Source organism: Salmo salar, chromosome 24, assembly GCF_965601325.2.
Source record: "Salmo salar chromosome 24, fSalSal1, whole genome shotgun sequence".
Classification (NCBI taxonomy): domain Eukaryota; kingdom Metazoa; phylum Chordata; class Actinopteri; order Salmoniformes; family Salmonidae; genus Salmo; species Salmo salar.
The window spans coordinates 15,981,044-16,005,820 of record NC_138314.1 but is presented as its reverse complement, the minus strand read 5'-3'; the positions used below and the strand labels follow the sequence as shown (position 1 = coordinate 16,005,820).

General features: G+C 42.4%; 1 protein-coding gene across 1 annotated transcript; it reads right to left on the bottom strand.

Moving 5' to 3' along the window:
• Nucleotides 1–14,901: 14,901 nt before the first annotated feature.
• Nucleotides 14,902–21,893, bottom strand: LOC106585045 (saxitoxin and tetrodotoxin-binding protein 2). The gene is made up of 6 exons (XM_014170795.3): nt 21,644–21,893; nt 20,042–20,184; nt 19,770–19,834; nt 19,106–19,216; nt 18,542–18,643; nt 14,902–15,524 (listed from the first exon to the last, which is right to left on the bottom strand). Exons 1-6 carry the CDS (start codon nt 21,875–21,877, stop codon nt 15,226–15,228), a joined length of 954 nt encoding a protein of 317 aa, XP_014026270.3. The 5' UTR covers nt 21,878–21,893; the 3' UTR covers nt 14,902–15,225.
• Nucleotides 21,894–24,777: the final 2,884 nt, after the last annotated feature.

Genomic DNA, 24,777 nt, shown 5'->3' with positions numbered 1-24,777 from the left:
TACATAGTTTTACATTAATTTTTCAAAATTTAGAATTTCAACAGCTCCTTGGTCATGTGACCTACTGACCTCAAACAAGGTTCAGAATGTCCACTGACTATACCTTCATATTGCCCTCTCTGATGTTTGTCTACTTTCATCTCATGCTATTAGACTTAAATCTGTAAGCTTTGCATGCTTTCATTTTACATGGCTGTTCTTTTTTTTTTTTTAAGTCAACAAATGTTCCATCCTCGCAACAACTATCTTTCACATGGACACTGAAAGATCCGCGAATGGCTGTATGTGGTATGGATCATGGACAGGAGAGGTGTTCGAACAGAGGTGCTTAAAGGAAGGCGCACAGGTAGGCCTCATTAAAAACAATGTTTCATATGCTCTTTTTAATCACAGTAATAGGCAGTGATTTGTCAGTCACAGTGAGCTTGATAATGTGAAAGAATCCTTTTCATAGCATCACCTTCATATACTGTACATTAAGACAAATCCTTCTACATTGAGTATTAGAACGCAACCTGATAATGACTTGTGTGCATTCACAACAAGACACTTGCAGACAACTTACAAAATGCAATATTGCATTTGAGGGTTCATTTTTATGAAAATAATTATTTGATGCATGGCCTACCATTTCTAACTGGGAAAATAAATTCTTACGTCTTTTGTGAGTAAAATCCTTTTTCCAAAATTGATTTAGGTACTTTTTTCTGAAGAGGTATGAGGGTTGTGATATGGGTCATTTAATAGTAAAATCATTTAAGGGATCAATACATTTCTATATTGCTTTCCCAGTATCTGCATGAACCATCAGGCCAAGTGTTTTTGGTTGACCCTGTTGGACAGAAAGAGAAGGAGGAATCGGAACACGCTGCATTCAAATTCAGGTCTTAGTTATTCCATTGTACTGGATCTAATACATATTAGCATTTTACATACATTCATAAGTGTAATACCTTTTTTTGACATACTGTGAAAAACTCTCATGGCTGCTGGCTCTGTCACTTTCAGACATGCGCAGAGCAGACTTGAACCACAGGGGTTCTCTGTAAAGAGAGAGTAATCCAAAAGGCACAGACACACCCCATGACTTTCAATTGGCACCGTTGACCTGTATGTATTCTCTCCTGATTGGCTCTGTGGTGCACAGTCTGGCAGTCTGACTAAAGTGCCAGAGGTATGAGGAGAGACATCCTCCTTTGTATTTATGGGAACAAATATTTCCTAACACTTTGGATCCTATTCTTGGACAGTTAGAAGACACAATGCATCAATGCAACAAAAAAAATATGAATAATTACTGTCCATGAGTAACCTCAACCTTGTGGGTCTATGGGTGTTTGGGCCAATAAAGTGCCAACTCAATTCTACCACTGACTAGTCTCTCATGCCCCTATGAACGGGGACACAGGGCAATAGTTTTTCATCTAAACCAGCCCTTTTTTACTGGAGTACACTAACCCCTAATTGGGGCGCTTTTCTTGACACATAGTAGTAGTTTACCAGATAAGAAGTCAAGAAGATCAAAAAGTAGATTGTTGTAAGGGTGTATTACGTCCTGTGCTGGCCCCATTGTCATATCCATTCTGAGTGGTAAAATCAGAGCTGAAAAATGCCTCTGTATGTGTATACATTTTCCCCCAAGACAGAACTGCCAAAGGGGGTGGAGTTGCAATCTACTGCAGAGTCAGCCTGCAGAGTTCTGTCATGCTATCCAGGTCTGTGCTCAAACAGTTCGAGCTTCTACTTTTAAAAATCCACCTTTCCAGAAATAAGTCTCTCACTGTTGCCGCTTGTTACAGCCCCCCCTCAGCCCCCTGGACACCATATGTGAATTAATTGCCCCCAATTTATCTTCAGAGTTTGTACTGTTAGGTGACCTAAACTGGGATATGCTTAACACCCCGGCCGTCCTACAATCTAAGCTAGATGCCCTCAATCTCACCCAAATTATCATGGAACCTACCAGGTACAACCCCAAATCCGTAAACTCGGGCACCCTCATAGATATCATCCTGACCAACCTGTCCTCTAAATACACCTCTGCTGTCTTCAACCAGGATCTCAGCGATCACTGCCTCATTGCCTGCGTTCGTAATGGGTCTGCGGTCAAACGACCACCCCTCATCACAGTCAAACGCTCCCTAAAACACTTCAGCGAGCAGGCCTTTCTAACCGACCTGGCCCGGGTATCCTGGAAAGATATTGACCACATTCCGTCAGTAGAGGATGCCTGGTTATTCTTTAAAAGTGCTTTCCTCACCATCTTAAATAAGTATGCCCCATTCAAAAAATGTAGAACCGGGAACAGATATAGCCCTTGGTTCACTCCAGACCTGACTGCCCTTGACCAGCACAAAAACATCCTGTGGCGTACTGCATTAGCATCGAATAGCACCCGCGATATGCAACTTTACAGGGAAGTTAGGAACCAATATACACAGTCAGTTAGGAAAGCAAAGGCTAGCTTTTTCAAACAGAAATTTGCATCCTGTAGCACAAACTCCAAAAAGGTCTGGGACACTGTAAAGTCCATGGAGAATAAGAGCACCTCCTCCCAGCTGCCCACTGCACTGAGGCTAGGAAACACTGTCACCACCGATAAATCTACGATTATCGAGAATTTCATTAAGCATTTTTCTACGGCTGGCCTTGCTTTCCACCTGGCTACCCCTACCCCGGTCAACAGCTCTGCACCCCTCACAGCAACTTGCCCAAGCCTACCCCATTTCTCCTTCACCCAAATCCAGATAGCTGATGTTCTGAAAGAGCTGAAAAATCTGGACCCTACAAATCAGCTGGGCTAGACAATCTGGACCCTCTCTTTTGTTGCAATTGTTGCAACCCCTATCACTAGCCTGTTCAACCTCTCTTTCGTATCGTCTGAGATCCCCAAAGATTGGAAAGCTGCTGCGGTCATCCCCCTCTTCAAAGGGGGAGACACTCTAGACTCAAACTGTTACAGACCTATATCTATCCTACCCTGCCTTTCTAAGGTCTTCGTAAGCCAAGTTAACAAACAGATCACCGACCATTTCGAATCCCACCGTACCTTCTCCGCTATGCAATCTGGTTTCCGAGCTGGTCATGGGTGCACTTCAGCCACGATCAAGGTCCTAAACGATATCATAATCGCCATCGACAAAAGACAATACCATGCAGCCGTATCCATCGACCTGGCCAAGGCTTTCACTCTGTCAATCACCGCATTCTTATCGGCAGACTCAACAGCCTTGGTTTCTCAAATGACAGCCTCGCCTGGTTCACCAACTACTTCTCAGAGTTCAGTGTGTCAAATGGGAGGGCCTGTTGTCCGGACCTCTGGCGGTCTCTATGGGGGTGCCACAGGGCTCAATTCTCGGGCTGACTCTTTTCTCTGTATATATATCAATGATGTCGCTCTTGCGGCTGGTGATTCTCTGATCCACCTCTACGCATATGACACCATTCTGTATACTTCTGGCCCTTCTTTGGACACTGTGTTAACTAACCTCCAGACGAGCTTCAATGCCATACAACTCTCCTTTCCGTGGCCTCCAACTGCTCTTAAATGCAAGTAAAACTAAATGAATGCTCTTCAACCGATCACTGCCCACCCACCTAGCATCACTGCTCTGGACAGTTCTGACTTAGAATATGTGGACGACTACAAATACCTAGGTGTCTGGTTAGACTGTAAACTCTCCTTCCAGACTCATATTAAGCATCTCCATTCCAAAATTAAATCTAGACTTCCTATTTCGCAACAAAGCATCTTTCACTCATGCTGCCAAACATACCCTCGTAAAACTGACTACCCTACCGATCCTTGACTTCGGCGATGTCATTTACAAAATAGCCTCCAACACTCTACTCAGACTGCATCCAGTTTGCTATCACAGTGCCATCCGTTTCGTCACCAAAGCCCCATATACTACCCACCACTGCGACCTGTATGCTCTCGTTGGCTGGCACTCGCTTCATATTTGTCGCCAAACCCACTGGCTCCAGGTCATCTATAAGTCCTTGCTAGGTTAAGCCCCGCCTTATCTCAACTCACTGGTCACCATAGCAGCACCCACCCATAGCACGCGCTCCAGCAGGTATATTTCACTGGTCACCCCCAAAGCCAATTCCTCCTTTGGCCAGAATCCTTCCAGTTCTCTGCTGCCAATGACTGGAACAAATTGCAAAAATCACTGAAGTTGGAGACTCATATCTCCCTCACTATCTTTAAGCATTAGCTATCAGAGCAGCTTACAGATCATTGCACCTGTACGTAGCCCATCTGTAAATGGCCCATCCAACTACCTCATCCCCATATTATTGAATTTTTTGCTCCTTTGCACCACAGTATCTCTACTTGCACATTCATCTTCTGCACATCTCAATCCAGTGTTTATTTGCGAAATTGTAATTATTTCGCCACCACGGCCTATTTATTGCCTTACCTCCCTAATCTTACTTCATTTGCACACACTGTATATAGACTTTTGTATTGTGTTATTGACTGTACATTTATTTATTCCATGTGTAACTCTGTGTTGTTTGTGTCACACTGCTTTGCTTTATCTTGGCCAGGTCGCAGTTGTAAATGAGAACTTGTTATCAACTGGCTTACCTGGTTGAATAAAGGTGAAATGTATATCTTTTTTAAATACTGTATGTGGGAATGTCTTATGTCCGTCCTACATGTAGTGTTGGTACATGGAGTATTCCTCAACTGCATATATCATAAATTGCTATTGCAAATAGAAGTATTATGTTCAACAACTGACATTTTCAGTTATTATTTTGACAAACACACTTTGGTGCTCACAATTCATTCTCTATTGTCATAGATTTGGTGGGCACTGTCATCTGTGATCTTTGTGATTTGACTTTCTTTAAGCACTTACTGATGAAACTGTCACTTAATATTTAATATTTATATGCTACTTTTATTATTGTCCTGTAAATGGTTCAGTGCCTATAATTTAGGCTGTGTGTAGAATGGGGCATAAAGTAAATTACCTCTATTTATAAATTACTACTAGATTATAGTGGTAAGGAAAACAGCATACCAATTTGGCTTGTGTATTCACTTGCCTATAACTAATCATAATTCCATTATGTTTACATAAAAAAGAGAATACTTCAAAATGAGAAGATCCTGCCATGGAAAAGACGATGGTGGACATAAAGTGGAAAGGAGGGGAAATGACTCGCAACATGCAGCAGGACACCTTCAGCTGTGGGGTCTTTGTAATGCAGGTTTGATAGTTATATTTTCAATAATGAATGGTGGTTAGCTGTTATGTGACAATTAGGTCAAAAAAGTTGCACAGAACTTCCCCAACATCCCCTCCCAAATTGATATGGAACCTTCAAAAACACATGGAGCAACTGCAAAAAGAAATGGCTGAGTATATACTAAAAATGTCTGGTATGTGATGACATTTAATTCAAAGTAAATGTAAATTCTTTATTTTTATGTAGTTGTGTGGGACAACCATATGTTCAGTTTATGCCTATGATTTCAGAGTTCAACAAAGCCAACAACTGCTTCTTGTGTGCCACTGATAAAGAACCTGGATGTGGCCCAAGGACTGACTGGGTTAGTAACTTTATATAACATGTTTATAATCTTTTGACAACGGTGACGGCATGTAAGACAATTTATGATATAACACAATAGGATGGCTAATTCATCATTTGTCATACTGCATTGATATTTGATATTATTTATAACATGTTACACTTTGTTTTAGATTTAATGTTTTGCATGCCAACGGTGGTTCCATGTGCTGTGCCTAGAAATGAAGAGAAAATAGCTCACCAGAGTAAAGAACACAAACGGTTAGTGCAGTCTTTGTTGTTGAAAATGTCTGCTATACGCCATCCACACTGAAGAGGCTCTGAAATGTACATCAACCAGGGATAAAGAGGAAGTTAACACTGTGAAATGGTTCATACTTAATTGAAGTTAAGTGTCTGACATGTTGGAAAAAATTAAAGGTCTACAATTTCTGTTTAATTTGTCAATATTACATTTTTATTCATTGATTTACTGGCCACCATTACTGTGGTTACATGTTCAGTATATGTATTGACCAGCAAACCCACTGCAGCCTACCTCACTAGCTCACTCTCCATCCCTGCTTTGGACAATTAATAACATGACTCTAGTACTTTGCCCTTTTCCTTTATGGTTGATATTAACAACGAAGGGAGATATTATCTGTCTCTCTCCTATTGTGTACCACTGTTAAATACTGTGGAAAAATAAAAAACAGGGAAAATAAGAACTTAGAACCCAGCAATTATTGCAGATAAATATTAAAGAAAAGGGTCAACACAACACTGGACTGAACCCCCTAATTGTCAAATTAATATTAATGTACAACAATATAGAAGATACATGACTAGAGGTTATGTAATATGGGTGTATATCCACTGCATGCTTCTTAGGTGTGTAATTGACATGACCAGGGAGCTATTGCAAATTTGAAACTACACTGCTCAAAAAAATAAAGGGAACACTTAAATAACACATCCTAGATCTGAATGAAAGAAATAATCTTATTAAATACTTTATTCTTTACATAGTTGAATGTGCTGACAACAAAATCACACAAAAATAATCAATGGAAATCCAATTTATCAACCCATGGAGGTCTGCATTTGGAGTCACACTCAAAATTAAAGTGGAAAACCACACTACAGGCTGATCCAACTTTGATGTAATGTCCTTAAAACAAGTCAAAATGAGGCTCAGTAGTGTGTGTGGCCTCCACGTGCCTGTATGACCTCCCTACAACGCCTGGGCATGCTCCTGATGAGGTGGCGGATGGTCTCCTGAGGGATCTCCTCCCAGACCTGGACTAAAGCATCCGCCAACTCCTGGACAGTCTGTGGTGCAACGTGGCGTTGGTGGATGGAGTGAGACCTGATGTCCCTGATGTGCTCAATTGGATTCAGGTCTGGAGAACGGGCGGGCCAGTCCATAGCATCAATGCCTTCCTCTTGCAGGAACTGCTGACACACTCCAGCCACATGAGGTCTAGCCTTGTCTTGCATTAGGAGGAACCCAGGGCCAACCGCACCAGCATATGGTCTCACAAAGGGTCTGAGGATCTCATCTCGGTACCTAATGACAGTCAGGCTACTGCTGGCGAGCACATGGAGGACTGTGCGGCCCCCCAAAGAAATGCCACCCCACACCATGACTGACCCACCGCCAAACCGGTCATGCTGGAGGATGTTGCAGGCAGCAGAATGTTCTCCACGGCGTCTCCAGACTCTGTCACGTCTGTCACGTGCTCAGTGTGAACCTGCTTACATCTGTGAAGAGCACAGGGCGCCAGTGGCGAATTTGCCAATCTTGGTGTTCTCTGGCAAATGCCAAACGTCCTGCACGGTGTTGGGCTGTAAGCACAACCCCCACCTGTGGACGTCGGACCCTCATACCACCCTCGTGGAGTCTGTTTCTGACCGTTTGAGCAGACACATGCACATTTGTGGCCTGCTGGAGGTCATTTTGCAGGGCTCTGGCAGTGCTCCTCCTGCTCCTCCTTGCACAAAGGCGGAGGTAGCGGTCCTGCTGCTGGGTTGTTGCCCTCCTACGGCCTCCTCCACGTCTCCTGATGTACTGGCCTGTCTCCTGGTAGCGCCTCCATGCTCTGGACACTACGCTGACAGGCACAGCAAACCTTCTTGCCACAGCTCGCATTGATGTGCCATCCTGGATGAGCTGCACTACCTGAGCCACTTGTGTGGGTTGTAGACTCCGTCTCATGCTACAACTAGAGTGAAAGCACCGCCAGCATTCAAAAGTGACCAAAACATCAGCCAGGAAGCATAGGAACTGAGAAGTGGTCTGTGGTCCCCACCTGCAGAACCACTCCTTTATTGGGGGTGTCTTGCTTATTGCCTATAATTTCCACCTGTTGTCTATTCCATTTGCACAACAGCATGTGAAATGTATTGTCAATCAGTGTTGCTTCCTAAGTGGACAGTTTGATTTCACAGAAGTGTGATTGACTTGGAGTTACATTGTGTTGTTTAAGTGTTCCCTTTATTTTTTTGAGCAGTATAAGAAAAATGTAGGTTACACCGTGTGATTTTACAGTACACAAACAAAAGTGTGCAATATAGAAGGGTAGTCGGCGGACATTAGGTCACATGACCAAGGAGCTATTGAAATGTTACATTTAGAGAAATTCATGTAAAACCATGTGAGATAAAAATTGACAAACTAAAGGGTGTGCAATATGAAGGTATAGTCAGTGGACATTCTGAACCTTGTTTGAAGTCAGTAGGTCACATGACCAAGGAGCTATTGAAATTCTAAATTTAGAAAAATTCAGGTAAAACCATGTGAGATGAAAATGGACAAACTAAAGGGTGTGCAATGTGTAGGCCCACTGAGTGGACATTCTGAAACTTGTTTGAAGTCACTAGGTCACATGACCAAAGAGCTATTGAAATTTTACGTTTTGAAATATTTATGTAAAATCATGTGAGATGACAATGGACAGACTAAAGGGTGTGCAATGTGTGTCTATGCCATCGGGTTAGCTACAACCAGTTTTGAAAGTGTTAGGAGTAATGGTTAAAGAGCTATTGAAATGTGAAAAATTTGATTTGTCACTATGTTGACGGTCCCTAACTGCTGTTGGTGGAAGTAAGGAAAACTACATGTGAATATCCATCGAATCAGTGATGCCAACCTAGCAATTTTGTTGCTAGATTTAGCAACTTTTCAGACTACCCTGGCAACTTTTTTTTCAATCAGCACCTAGCAACAAATTTCGCTACTTTTAAAAATGTATTTGGAACTTTTAGCAACTTTTGAAAAGTGACTCAAAGCTAAAATGCACGCATTTTCCCTCTAAATGACACAAACGATTTTCTCTGTCACACACTCGTGCCTGGCTGCAAAACGTGCATTGTGAGTGACATCAGCAGCAGGCGCTCAGCTCGTGGACAGGCAGCAGCAATTTCAGCAAATTACAAATCATTGTTGGCTGACTGCAGCAGCAGTAGTACGGGTTCGACAAGCCAAACCCAATTTATATAGTTGGTCACGAATGTTTGATCTTGAATAGAATTTACAACATAAATCAACATGTCTCAATCAAAATTGTACAGAAAAGAGTGGGAGTCTGTACCTGAACAAATGTCAAATCAATTTGAGTAACGTTATTGTGTATTCTACGTAATGACGCAGTTTTACATTATAACGCAATGACATCACAACGTCATTTAGCAACTTTTAGCAACAAATCAACCTGCCTCTACCATCTTACCCTGAAAATTAGTTGGCAACACTGCGTCGAATGTCCAACTTCAAACCGACTTTACCTCGGTTGAAATGTGACATGGCCACTTTGCGCATTGCCTGGAAAATCAGAAGTATCAACAGAATTGTATTTTTTGTTGTATTTTTAACCTGTTAGTGAAAAGGAAGATGGACTTTAATGGGTTTTGAAGACAATTGCGATGAATTCTACACGGATAATGCGTTTCATGCGCAAACGAAAACCGGTGTTCTGTTGCGAGTTGTCAACATGAACAACGCTGTTTGATACGTTGTCGCATCGTACAGAATTTTGAAAAAAATGTGTTTTGTATATTGTCAACATATTAACTAACCCTCGGACTCAAACTGGTACCTGCAGAGCAATATCCACGGGTTTTCCCGGAGAGGGCGCATAGACGGCGGCGGCAATGAGTTATGACCAGTGGTGTAAAGTACTTGAAGTGTATTTAAGTACCACTTAAGTCGTTTTTGGTCGTATCTGTTCTGTACTATTTATATTTTTGGCAACTTTTAATTCACTACATTCCTAAAGAAAATGTTGGAATGTGCCCCTGGCTATCCATACATTAAAATAAGAAAATTGTGCTGTCAGTTTGCTTAATATAAGGAATGTGAAATTATTTATACTTTTACTTTTTATACTACAGTATATTTTTGCAATTACCTTTACTTTTAATACTTAATAATATATAAAACAATACTTTAGACTTACTCAAGTATTTTACTGGGTGACTTTTGAGTCATTTTCTATTAAGGTATCTTTACTTTTACTCAAGTATGACTATTGGGTCATTTTTCCACAACTGACTATGACAAACTTTTTTGTGTACAGTATATTAATATACCTTGAACCTGGTAGGACAGCACACAGAGCAAACTTAGGGTAGGGTAGGTTGAGTCGTTTTTTTTACCTTCAGCATCACTACTTCAAGAGAAATGTATAGTATTCTTTCTAACAAAGATATCTACATATATCTCAGGCTGTTGTGTATCCCTAGAAATAATCAGAATTCATGTAAAAATACACTACATGGCCAAGAGTATTAGTGGATTCGGCTATTTCAGCCACACCTGTTGCTGACAGGATTATAAAATCGGACACACAGCCATGCAATCTCCATAGACAAACACTAACAGTAGAATGGCCTTACTGAAGAGGCCAGTGACGTTCAATGTGGCGCCATCATAGGATGCCACCTTTCCAACAGGTCAGTTCATAAAATTTCTGCCCTGCCAGAGCTGCCCCGGTCAATGTGAAGTGGCGGGCCACAAAAGCGCACAGAACGGACAGCCGAGTGCTGAAGCGCATAAAAATCGTCTGTCCGCAGTTGAAACACTCAGGACAGAGTTCCAAATTGCCTCTGGAAGCAATGTCAGCACAATAACTGTTTCTTCGGGAGTTTCTTGAAGTGGGTTTCCATGGCTGAGCAGACGCACACAATCCTAAGATCATCATGCGCAATGCCAAGTGTTGGCTGGAGTGGCGTAAAACTTGCTGCTAGTGGAAATGTGTTCTCTGGAGTGATGAATCACGCTTCACCATCTGGCACTCCAACAGACGAATCTGGGTTTGGCAGATGCCGACTGCGTGCCAGGCTTAATTGCCCAACATCAGAGCCCGACCTCAGTAATGCTTGTGGCTGAATGGAAGCAAGTACCCGCAGCAATGTTCCAACATCTAGTGGAAAGCTTTCCCAGAAGAGTGGAGGCTGTTATAGCAGCAAAGGGGGGACCAACTCCATATTAATGCCCATGATTTTGGAATGAGATGTTTTGAGCAGGTGTCCATTTGCTTTTGGCCATGTAGCGTACTTTTTGAAAACATAGCTTGTCCAAAAAAAATGGTCTCTTGGACCAGCACCATCACCCATTGTCACAGGACACCATTATCTACTTAGTGCATCGGGACGGGGTAAGTTGTGCAGCCTTGGGGTAAGTGGGTAATGGTGTCCTGTGGCCGTTGGTGATGGTGCTGGTTGGTTTAATTAATAGAATGGGGGTGTGGTATATTGTATGCCTACATTCAAATATAGATTCTGTTCAATATCACTTACCCTTCCATTTCTTGACCAGTTGTCTGGGACAGGGATGTTGTTTCGATGTGCCAATTTGTAGGCAAGTTCTCTGCATTTGAAGGCCATGAAACTGTTCCTAAAAATTCTTGATATGTTTAGCAAGCTCAGACTCCATGTCATCAGATAAGACCTTGTGTGACTCTGTTACTCTAAGCCTCTTTCGCACAGGTACGTGTTCATTTTCTTTTTAGTTCAATGAAGTGTCATTCAGTCAATTTTTTTTATCCCTTGCTGCTGCGTGATCTGACCTCTTCCCTTCTCTCAATTCCTTGGCTGCTCTTTGAAGAATCTCAAGGGGGGGGGGGGCTAGACTACTGTTTGTTTTACGTTTGTATACACGGGACATGAGGATGTCTTCTCAGTAACAATACAAAATGAACAGAATTGAGTTCATATGCATGACACATTGCAAAAATACTATGCATATCAGGCATAAAACAGACTAAATGGGATCATCCTTTGTATGGTGGCCATTGGCTCAACTTACCCCATGGCAAACATTTTGACTGTTACCCAACACAACTACAAGGAAGCACTTTTGCTAGGTTTAAGACCTCATGTTGTAGCTTATAGAGACCCCAACTGATGTATAAACAAACGTAAATGATCTACTTTGGTTCAGATACAAGCACCATGAAACCTCTAACACACTCATTTGACTTTGTACAAATCTGTTTTGGGGACCTAACTTGCTTATCACTTTTTCCATGTTTTTCTTTCCTTCATAAACTCAATGAAATGATGACCTCTTCTTAAATATTTGGTCACATGATTCATTTTGTGCATGGTTTCCTTGAAACAACAGGTGGCTAAACTAACCCTTTGGCTCAACTTACCCCACTCTCACCTACACTTGTCTGTTGTGGCTTGCTTGCTATATCACTACCACCTATACATGTTTACAGTGAGGTGTGTGTTGCACACCATGAAGTTACGGTTTCTCATCTAGCATTAATTAGGCACTTTGTAATGACATGTTCACATAATGTAATATGTTACTCGTAGTCCTCAGACGGACGCTGTGGTCTGTGGGGCCATGCGGCTATTGGCAATGGGAGGAGTGACACCCCCTCCTACTCTCCAGACAGACCATCCACCTCCCGGACATGGACATCGCCACCTGCCATGACGTGCAGGACGTAGATAAGCTCTGTGCCTACTACTTCTACTTCTTCCCCATCTACTCCATCTTCTTCTTCATTCCCTCTGGTGTTCACCGCCGTGTGCTAGGTCCGGATCGTGCAGGCCCTGGCCGTTGCCAACATGGAGAACCACTCCAGGAAGACGCGGGCAGTGGTGATGGTAGTGACGGTGCTGGTGGTGTTCGTGGCCTGCTTCACCCCCACCAACGTCCCTCTCCTGGTGCATTATCTCAAGCTGGCCCATGGACACAATGGTGGGCAGCCTCAGCTGCTGCCTGGACCCCTCATCTACTACTTTGGTTCGTGCCAGAGACAGGCTGCAGACAGGCCGGGCCAGGGGCAGAGCTCAGCTCTCAGACATCATGGCCTGATGCTTTGGGCTGAGAATTTGATCACTCTAGGACTGCATCTCGATAGTCTAGAGTGGCTTCCTCTCCTCGTCTACTTCTCTTAATTTGCACTGAACTGAAAACATTGTAAATTATAGATGAAGGCAACATGTGGATGCCTACCAGGCATTTGCTCTCACCTGTCCAGTACTTTAGTCAAATTCAGCTGAAAGTAAAGAGACAATGAGATGCTGCCACTGTTTACTGTGTCCAGCTCATCAGGTGGCAAAGCTGGAATTAATTGCACTTCTCTTTAATTGTCTTAATAATTTTCTTAGTTTTTTCCTTGTTTGCGTAATGTCAAGGGACATATTTTAATGCCAGTCTACCGGTATGTACAATTCTAAAAATGCTTTGTTGCTGCAACTGTATATTGAGTAATGTTGTTAGTGTGCACTCTACATGGACTGAGTGTACAAAACATTAAGAACACCTTCCTAATATTAAGTTGCCCTCAGAACAGCCTCAATTCGTGGGGCATGGACTCTACAAGGTGTCAAAAGCGTTCCACAGGGATGCTGGCCCATGTTGACTCCAATGCTTCACACAGTTGTGTCAAGTTGGCTGGTAGTAGATCTCTAATCCAAATAGCTTGTTCCATCTCATCCCACAGATGCTCAATTGGATTGAGATCAGCTGAATTCACTGTCATGTTTGTGGAACCATTCCTAGACAATCCTAGCCTCGTGGCATTATCCTGCAGAGGAAAAAACTATTCGCAGATGGAGACACACGGTATGATGGATGCATGTACAAAGGGGTTTTCACCATATCCTAGTCCTCCCATCAGCGTAAAACAGCAGGAACCGGGATCCATCAGAGTCCAATGTTTTTGATCCTTAGCCCACTGCAACCTCAGTTTTTTGCTGGAAGAAGGTGGTCGGCTGCCGCACCCCATTCGTATCAAGGTACGACGAGTTGTGCATTATTTTATGGATCACAATTTGTGTCAGCCTCCTTTGTCCTCTTTCATCAATTACCTGTTTTTGACCACTGGCCTGCCGTTGGCTGGATGTCCTTTGGGTGGTGGACCATTCTTGATACACACAGGAAACTGTTGAGCGTTTAAAATCCAGCATCGTTGGAGTTCTTAACATACTTAAACCGGTGCGTCTGTCACCTACTACCATACCCCGTTCAAAGATACTTCAATGTTTTGTCTTGCCCATTCCCCCATCTGGTGAATTTAGGCTGAAAAATCCCCTTCATCTTCACTGATTGAAGTGGATTTAACAGGTGACCTCAATAAGGGTTCATAGCTTTCACCTGGTCAGTCTATCTTATGGAAAGAGCATGTTTTGTACACTCAGTGTATATGACAATGTCTATTACTATGCACTCCACATTTGAAGAAATGGTCCATATTGTCATGCTGTGTTTCAAAACCACAGTATTAACATGCATAGTTTAAATCTCTACACGTTTCAAGTTAAGTATAGAAGTAGTTGGCGGATTTCTTAAAGGAAAATACCAGTCAAACTTTTAGTATGTTTCTTTAGTCCACTGTGGATACAGTCCCAAAATGTTTTGCATGTCAGCAATGTTTTTATTTTATTTAACTATGCAAGTCAGTTAAGAACAAATGTTTATTTTCAATGACGGCCAAACCCAGACGACGCTGTGCGCCGCTCTATGGGACTCATGGCCGGATGTGATTCAGCCTGGATTCGAACCAGGGACTGCAGTGACGCCTCTTGCACTGAGATACAGTGCCTTAGACCGCTGCGCCACTCGGAAGCCCTCAAACAATCAAGTTTTCAGGATATAGAACTTTCAAAATACAGAAAGTGTCACAGTATGATGCTTGTTTTGTATTTTGAAAGTTCTCTTAAACTTGATTCTGACATGCAAAATGTTTTGGGACCGTATCAACAGTGGACTAATGAAACATTTTTGAGTGGAATTGTCCTTTAACTCACTTCTCAATATAGCCCATGTAACCTAGATGTGTACAGGAAGTTTTACATTGTACATCCAGTGTTATGTTCAAATCGTATAACTTGAAAGGAAAAAAGTTACAAGGTTGAATGTGTTTATTTAAATGTCTTTGTTTGAACAGTCATGTTTTGTTATTTAAGATACCTTGAACTGTTATCAAATAAACAGTAAAAAGACAAACAGTTCATGGTAAAAACTTTAGCATTTTTTAACAATACATTGTAATATTACAGCACATAGAACTTGTCATGAGTATGTAAGACATGATTTAAAAACGCATATGTAAGACATGATTTAAAGTGCATGGAAGTACGAGTGGTATTTGGTTAGTGGTTATGGGATCAGAGTTCCACTAAAGGGAGGTTTTGTTGGGCAACACGGTGAGGATCTGGTTCTCTTATTCACTTCGTTGTCTTCTCCTCCTCTGTAGCCTTTTCCTCCTCTGTAGCCTTTTCCTCCTCTGTAGCCTTGTCCTCCTCTGTAGCCTTGTCCTCCTCTGTAGCCTTGTCCTCCTCTGTAGCCTTTTCCTCCTCTGTAGCCTTTTCCTCCTCTGTAGCCTTTTCCTCCTCCGTAGCCTTGTCCTCCTCCGTAGCCTTGTCCTCCTCCGTAGCCTTCTCCTCCTCCATAATCTCCTTCTCCTCCTCCACCACCACCTTCTCCTCCACCACCTTCTTCTCCTCCTTGTCATCAGGGCACAGCTCTGAAATACAGAGAAAGTGTGAGGATATTCAGTGGCGACCCGTCATTCAGGGCAGGTGGAGCCCCACCTGTTTAGCAAAAAATTGTCATTGTTTTGCATGTTATTTGGGCATGAATACGTGTCACACATCAGTTTGCAAACAATGTAAAAAAATATATATAATAATTGAGTTAATAAAGCCGCATGCTTTAAGTAAGGCAGCTCCAAAATGCAAGTGTTTCAGCCTAGCTCAGTGCTTTCGGTGGTGGTGGGGCAGCCAGCGGAATATACGGAGCGCAGGGGTTGGTAATGTAATCTATTTGCGCCGTGATTGGCTCAGTGTTCTGTCACTCATGGGGACGCTACGTCGCCGCAACATCTACTGGGAGAGCTCGAAAATTCAAGCCCCTTGAGTGGTGCCATAGAGTTACATTAGAAGTGCCCATCCAAGAAGGCTCCAGATCATTGGCCACAGATAAACTGACATCAAATCACGTTATATCTGCCGTAGCTTTGATTGGACTGAAGTCTGGGTTTAAGGATCTCTTTTCCAAGTTTAAAAGGATAAACATTCAACACCATGGGTCAGAGAAGGTTGAATACATTGGCCATGCTATCAATCCAGCATGACTTCTGCTGCGTTCAAAACAACTGGAAACTCAGAACTGGGAAATCTGTTTTCAGTGAGTTCAAGACAACTGGGAACTTGGAGGAAAAAATGAGCTCCGACTGGGAAAATACATTTTGAACGATCATCCAACTCAGAATTCCAAGTCGGGAACTCTGGCCTCTTTCTAGAGCTCCGACCTAAAGATCACTGACGTCATCATGTTTCAACCTTGTTTTTTTTCCAGAGTTCTCATTTGTCTTGAAAGCACCATAAATGGAGAAAATGCCAGATTTTGATGACAAAATTTGCTCAAAGGACCACCGCGCCACCTTCCTGTTCAAGTGATCACAACAAGGTAAAGTCCAAAAACTGTACATAAATTATGTAATATGCCAGGGAGATATGTATACTGTAGCTAAGAAAGTAATACTCAGTGTATGTTGTGTAGTAAGCTGTTAGTAGCCCATGTGCCTCACCCTAATCATTTGGTCCCTTTTCCCCTCGTCATTTAGCCTACTGTTCTGACTTGGTGGTGCACATGTAGCATGTTTTAGAGAAATGTAATCATCGAATATTGTAAAAGCTTTCATTGTCTGCTTATATGCCCCCTTTATTTATCCTATGGTTCTGACTTACAGGGAGAATAATGTAAGAACGGCCCATGTTCTGAATTCTGTCACTGGACATTTCAAAAAGTGCTGAACAAATAATTATATTGACTACGTCCGTCCTAGTTCGCTCATTAATGTCTTAATCGAAATTACGGATTGCCTCTTTTCTGCTCGTTGTCCCCTTATGCCATAGTTTGTACATCACAATTGTCAGTAGAAAACTAATTTGCTTAAGCAAGTCAACCATATCAGCTATGTTTTTTTTTAAAGGCATTAAATGAGGCTGAATGAACTGTTTTGCTGCCAGACAAGGCTCCGCTGATAGCCAGGTGTAGCAGTAGTAAGGATTCACTCCATGGTGCTGAAAAGAAAGCTCTGCTGTTGGGACAGCTTTATGTAGGCCCCAATGGTTTGTGGTCACCGTTTATAGTGCAATTAATGCATTGTTTAGTGTTGTGTTGGGTAGTGGCTTTGCTGGCATACATCCCACATTTTGGAGGATAAAACTGAGGAAATAATGGATGTACCACTTCTCAGTGTCACAGATTTTTGTATAATTTCCATTTCCTGCCCCAATTGCATATCCTCTATAACGCAGGCCTACTTTGTTCCCACAGGGAATCGAGTCTGCTTTATATGTAATGGCCACTAAAATTACAGAGCATTTACACTGAGTATACCAAACATTAGGAACACATTCCTAATATTGAGTTGCACCCCCCTTTTGCCCTTCGAAAAGCCTCACATGGATGCTACAAGGTGTTAAGCGTTCCACAGGGATGCTGACTGGCCTGTGACTTGCTTCCCACAGTTGTGTCAAGTTGGCTGGATGTCCTTTGGGTGAAGGACCGTTCTTGATACACACAGGAAACTGTTGAGCATGAAAAACCCAGCAGCGTTGCAGTTCTTGACACAAAACGGTACGCCTGCCGGCAGCTAATACCATACCCTGTTCAAAGGCACTTAGATTTTTTTGTCTTGCCCATTCACCCTCTGAATGGCACACATACACAATCCATGTCTGTTGTCTCAAGGCTTAAAAATCCTTCTTTAACCTGTCTCCTCCCCTTCATCTACACTGATTTGAAGTGGATTGAACAAGTGACATCAATAAGGGATCATAGATTTCACCTGGATTCACCTGGTCATTCTGTCATGGAAATGATTTATATGCTCAGTGTATATTACGGTAGTGATGTCTCCCCCTTGTGGTTTTGCATGATTCTGTCACAGTGAAGTAGTAGTCCGTGGTTTGCTGTAATAGTGTTCCATTACAATGGTAAAAAAGAAACCAAAATATTTCTCAAGCAATAATTTAGCTAGGACTGTCTGGGAGTGGTTTGAGGGGAGGGATATGTAATCTGAAAACTAGCTGTTATTGGCAGAGAAGTTTGGAACTCTTTAATTGGTCTATATCAAAACTCCACCCATGCAAAACCTGCTGATAAGAAAGTCCTTAGTTGCTGGTTGAAAATACAATCTACAATCAGGAAATAACACTGTTCAAATTTTGTAACACTTAGTGTTAGTTTCATCAGCTGTTGTACAATATTATACAAAATGCAGATTTATTTTTTTTGACGGCATTGGGCCTTTAATGGTGCTGAAAACAAGATGAGCCTGTATTACTGTGGAACTAAATCCTGACAATGGAATGGCGATTGTTTTCTCTGTCTGCACAAGATCCATTTAAAAAGGGACTTGTGACTGCTCTTATGATTTAAATTCCCTCAAACACAAGTTTCACATTTTGTAGATTTTTTACCATCTATAAAAGATAATAAAAAAGATGAGGAGGAGCAAAGAGAACCGCTGACCTGTTTTTCCATCGTAGGTCTGGTGTTTCTCTGGGAAGTTCAGACACTCTGCCTGTTTCTTATAGGTGTCCAGGTATGTGTGATCCATTTTCCCTGTCCTTGCTGAGAGAGGGACAGCGAGAGAGAGGCTGGTGAGGTGACCTACAGTATCTTGCTGGTGTAATCTTTTATGGCTGGTAACAGACAACAAAAGGCTCATCTTCCATTAAGTCTTTCAAAGCATTGAATATATCTCGCTGGTTCTGAAATAGTGACCGATCCCTTTGACAGAAAGATACCGTTTTAACACCTTATCGATGTAGGGTCAACTCCAGGCTTTCACAATGCTTTGTCTGGAGTATAGCATGCCTAAACTGCTACTATTTATCAATGTCAATACGTGGGGTTAGCCTGATCCCAGATCTGTATGTGCTTAAGCCAACTCCTCTGACCATCGTTGTCATGCCATACATTTGTCATGACACTGAACCAGCAGTTAGGAATTGGTTAAAGCACATCCAGATGGGTCCAGACAATTTTGGGGATGGACTTACTCAAACCAATTGATTGATTGATTGGACTTACTGAACAGGAGCAGGTATCTGCCAGTAACATCTCCATTACGAGATGTGTCTGACCAAAGCAGGCAGTCAGGGCAGGTCTCCAGGTACTGGCCTTTGTGTTCAGACAAATGAACTGTGGATCCACAAAATAAAATACAATGCCTTATCCATTATGATTAGGACATTTGGTAACGCTTTTTTTCTGTCCTGCTTCAGCTGTTACAGTACACAAATTCAACACAGTTGGTAAGTACCTTACACCAAATGGCAGGTTACTTTTTGGTGCTTGTTTCAGTGACTACCAAAGAAAAGAAAATGTAATTATTATTGCTACATGATTACCATGTAATTTCCAAGTAAAAAATACCGGACTGTAAAATACAGTAACAGTACATTTTATTTGTTATTTATCTTTACAGGCATACGATGACATACAGAGAATGCATAACATAATGACAAGGCAATATACACAATAATAGTTAAGTGGATAAAGCCCCTCTCTTGTTGAGCAGCTAAATGTTTTCCTCCCTCAGATGTAGAGCACTAGCCAGGTTGCCAGATTATTTCTGCTTCAGCCAACTTGCTCCTTTGTCGATGTCCTATTTGGCATAACAACGCCAGAGGAGGGTGTTGGCTAAAGCACAGGCAGATATGGCAACCAGGCTAGTAGAGCACAGGTCACTTACTGTGTACTGTGGAAGTGGTGCCGGAGATGGTAGCATGTGTTGTACCCATGACGCATTTGCCATCACTGATGGAACATTTTGGAAAACGTGTTAGCATGTTGTATGATTCATTGCTTAGGTGCCAATTTGAAACGTTGTCTTTGCTTTCAGAGAAAGGTGAAATTAAATGTCTACCATTGCACATACTTTCCTGATATTAAATAAAGCCCATTCCAAACTACTATAACATTCACTAAAGTCTGCATTCATATCCACAATATAGCCAGACTTACATGCGGTCTCCCCATCTTAGGGTGACTACTTTATGGTCCGATGTAGCCGACAGGTCTATCCAGGAGCTTTTCAGAGTCCCCAAAGCATTTTGGAAGAATGAATGATCCGCAGACCCCATCACATACACCCATTTGCCATAGAGCTGCCAGTCACAGACAAGGAAAAACACATGAGTTTCATACCATCAAAATTGCCTCATCCTATACCAATTTGGACCATTTGAAGTTGGAAGAAACACAAGGGTAGTATAGTAAAACAAAAAAAAGTGTAGGTATTATGGATCAACATCCCCTGCCTTACCATGGATGTACAGTTACCTATCCAATAGAAGACAGGGGTTTCTTTAATGGAGGCCTTTCTAATGCAAATTCGGTTGAGTGTGGAGTACCACAGGGCTTGGTCCATTTATTGTTTTCGGTGTTTACTAATGACCTTCCTTGAATAAAGCCTATGTGTCTATGTACTCTGACGACTCAACTGTATACACGTCGGCTGCAACAGTAAAATAACTGATAGGTTTTAGAATGGGTAACTAGCAATAAGCTGGTGCTAAACATCTCAAACTAAAAGCATCATTTTTGGGACAAATCACTCACAACCCTAACCCTCATCCGGATCTATTACTGAATGGGGCTATTGAGCAAGTTGAGGAGACAACTGCTGGGTGTCAACCTAGATGGCAAGCTATGATGGTCAAAACATAATTATGACTTAACGGTTACTAAAATGTGATGAGGTCTGTCTATGATAAGGCATTGCTCTGCTTTCTTTATCTCAGTCAACTAGACCCTAGTGTTGTCACACCCCCGTCCAGTTGTGTGGTCAGGTGCAGCAAAGAAGGAATTAGGCAAATTGCAGTTGGTGCAAAACAGAGCGGCACGTATTGCACTTAGATGTACACGGAGTACGAATGACATGCATGTCAATCTCTCCTGGCTCAAAGTTGAGGAGAGATTGACTGCACCACTATTGGTCTTTGTGCAACGGATTGATCTGTTGAAGGTACCGAACTGTCTGTTGAAGCAGTTGGCACACAGTTCAGACACTCATCGGTACAACAAGACATGCAACCAGAGGTCTCTTCACAGTCCCTAGGTCCAGAACAGAGGCTGGGAAACACACAGTATTAAAATAGAGCCATGACTACATGGAACTCTGCCACAGCAGGTAACTCAAGCTAGCAACAAAACCAGACTCAAAGAACAGATAAAAGAACACCTTACAGCACGACGGGAACTGTGAAGAGACACAGACATTTATATGCATTTTGTATTGTATTTTGCATTATGTATGTGATACGTGATATGACTGTGGTATGTGCTTGTCTCACCATCTTAAGATGAATGCACTAGCTGTGGGTTGCTCTGGATGGGAGCGTCTGCTGAATGGTTACATTTTAGTGTAAATGTGCTATATATTATTTCTTTTATTTGTGTTTCCTGTTTTGGAAACCCCAGGAAGAGTAAATTGCGGATCCTAATAAATACTTCACAGCATCTGTCACTGTCCAAAGTAGGTTTGCCAGATAGGTAGTAGGGTGTCATCTGAGATGTATTCATTAGGTCCAAAATATAATATTTAGTATTATGATCACAACTTACCTCGGTATGGTCCTCCAGTACCAGGGGTTTGACCAGTTCTTTACAGTCCGGTGCAGATGCAGCACTCATAGAGGCTAGAGCCAGGAGAGCTACAACCAGCTGAACAGCCATAGAGAGAGGTAGAGAGAGATGGAGCAGAGACACTGAGGACGACCGTACAGTACAGCTAGAGCAGAACACCTCTACTGCTGGGGCATATGCCTCCCAGAGGCTTAGACAAAAACACTGTTGCATAAGGGGCAATGTGGAGGAGGAAGAGGGGAGGCTTTCAACATGCTTCACTGCTTGAATGGGTAAATGGAGGGCTAAATCAGCATTCATTTCCAGACTTGTCTTATATAACTCTGAATGGATGTCCCCTCCCTGACTGAGTAGACACCATCTATTAGCTAGGGACCAGAGCACTCTAAAAAGAAGCTTCTGTTTGGGACTATTGTCCTTTAATGAATTCAAATGGATAGCCTGGATACCAGCTAAATGATAACATCCACATTATGGTGAAAAGGGCCTCTCTCACTTGCTTTTGTTTGAAGGAACTTTTGTTACATGTAGCAACAAGCTAAATAATTAAATGATCAATAGCATGTACATTGTGTCTGGTTTGGAATAGGACCACAGTAAAAACAACGTTGCAGGATGAAGAGGGATGCAGCCCGTGGTTTGGTGTATGTGGACATGGGGGGGTCTTACACTTTCTCTTGGGTTACCTGGCAACCAACTGCCTTGGTCCCAAAACAAAAAAGCTTCTCTTTTAAATGTTTTGTTGTGCCCTAGCTTTGTCACATTTTTATGCCAAATGAGACAAATGTGCTGACCACTAGGAACCAATATACTAATTCAGGGTGAGGGCTACATGGAAACGTTGAATGAAATACTGAAACAGGTAGCAAGTAAACATATCTATTTCCTCCAGTTTCAATTTATTTTCCATTTCAATAAGACATATCTCGACCTTGATATGGCTGTCTAAGTTGAACAGTTAAGCATAAAGTACATGATTTCTGTGTCACCGGGGAGTGGAAGAAATGCTGCCCCTTGCCCATAGCTTGACTTTTGGTGAGCTGAGCGTGTTCCTTCCGATAGGTAGGCTACATGGAACTCTGAAGGGTCACATTTTGGTGGTGTCTCTCATTCACCAAAAACAGTTGTCATGAAACACATACAAGTTACTGTTTAAGACTTGAATTAATTGTAGAACTTTTTAAAAGCAAAATTACATACAGTAACAATGTTTGTTTAGTAGTAATAAGTATCAAGCAACTAAATGCATTGTACAGTAAAATAGATGAATATACTGTAACACAATTCAAAACGTTAAGGGTAAGAACAGTCCCAGTGACTCTGTTGATCAGGTGGCTTAGAATTAAGCCTGTTGTCTGTCATTTCCTTTACTCATCAAGACACAGATCTGAAACAGAGAGAGAGAAAATATTTATAGGAGTGAATGCTCTCTCAGTACGAAATAACTCATTCAGTTTTAGGAAAGTCATGTTTGATTAGATGGTAAAAGATGAGAAGTACATTAACTATATCATACCCAGGTCTCCAAAGTGGTATTGTGGGAAGAAGTTGAAACACTGCCTGTCTCCAGTTATGAGGCTTCTAATCTCCCAGTCCTCGCTGAGAGAGAGAAGGTGGGTTAACTGAACTATCAATGTCTTTTTTTAGTCTGACTGGAGAAATTGATGGTGGGATTGGTACGGTGATGATGATACTACAAAACATGGACAAAGCAAATTACTTTAATCATTTGATAATCATTTGACTTACTGAATAGTACAATGTATCTGCTTTTGGTCTCTCCGTCAGAGGTCAACACGACAGTAGAGCCTGGTCACAGAAGGCAGTCACGGCAGGTTTCAGGGTGCTTACCATCATGGTCAAATCAAAGTTTTTGTCACGTGCGCCAAATACAACAGGTGTAGACCTTACAGTGAAATGCTTACTTACAGGCCCTAACCAACAGTGCGATTTTTATTAAATAAAAAATAGGTATTAGGTGAACAATAGATCAAACTAATTGAAGTAGTATGTACATGTAGGTATGGTTAAAGTGACTATGCATATTTGATAAACAGAGTAGCAGCAGTGTAGAAGTGGGGTTGGGGGGCGGGACAATGCAAATAGTCCGGGTAGCCATTTGATTACTTGTTCAGGAGTCTTATGGCTTGGGGGTAAAAACTGTTGAGAAGCCTTTTGGCCCTAGACTTGGCGCTCCGGTACCGCTTGCCATGCGGTAGTAGAGAGAACATTCTATGACTGGGGTGGCAGGGTTGTTGACAATTTTTATGGCCTTCCTCTGACACCGCCTGGTGTAGAGGTCCTGGATGCCAGGCAGCTTAGCCCCAGTGATGTACTGGGCCGTACACACTACCCTCTGTAGTACCTTGCGGTCAGAGGCCGAGCAGTTGCCGTACCAGGCAGTGATGCAACCAGTCAGGATGCTCTCGATGTTGCAGCTGTAGAACCTTTTGAGGATCTGAGGACCCATGCCAAATCTTTTTAGTTTCCTGAGGGGGAATAGGCTTTATTGTGCCCTCTTCACGACTGTCTTGGTGTGTTTGGACCATTGTAGTTTGTTAGTGATGTGGACACCAAGGAACTTGAGGCTCTCAACCTGCTCCTCTACAGCCCCGTCGATGAGAATGGGGGCGTGCTCGGTCCTCCTTTTCCTGTAGTTCACAATCATCTCCTTTGTCTTGATTATGTTGAGGAATAGGTTATTCTAGCACTACCCGGCCAGGTCTCCCTATAGGCTGTCTCGTCGTTGTCAGTGATCAGGCCTACCACTGTTGTGTCATCAGCAATCTTAATGGTGTTGGAGTCGTGCCTGGCCATGCAGTCATGAGTGAACAGGGAGTACAGGAGGGGACTAAGCACACCCCCCTGAAGGGCCCCCGTGTTGAGGATCAGCGTGGCAGATGTGTTTCTACCTACCCTCACCACTTGGGGGCAGCCCGTCAGGAAGTCCAGGATCCAGTTGCAGAGGGAGGTGTTTAGTCTCAGGATCCTTAGCTTAGTGATGAGCTTTGAGAGTACTATGGTGTTGAACGCTGAGCTCTAGTCAATGAATAGCATTCTCACGTAGGTGTTCCTTTCGTCCAGGTGGGAAAGGGCAGTGTGGAGTGCAATAG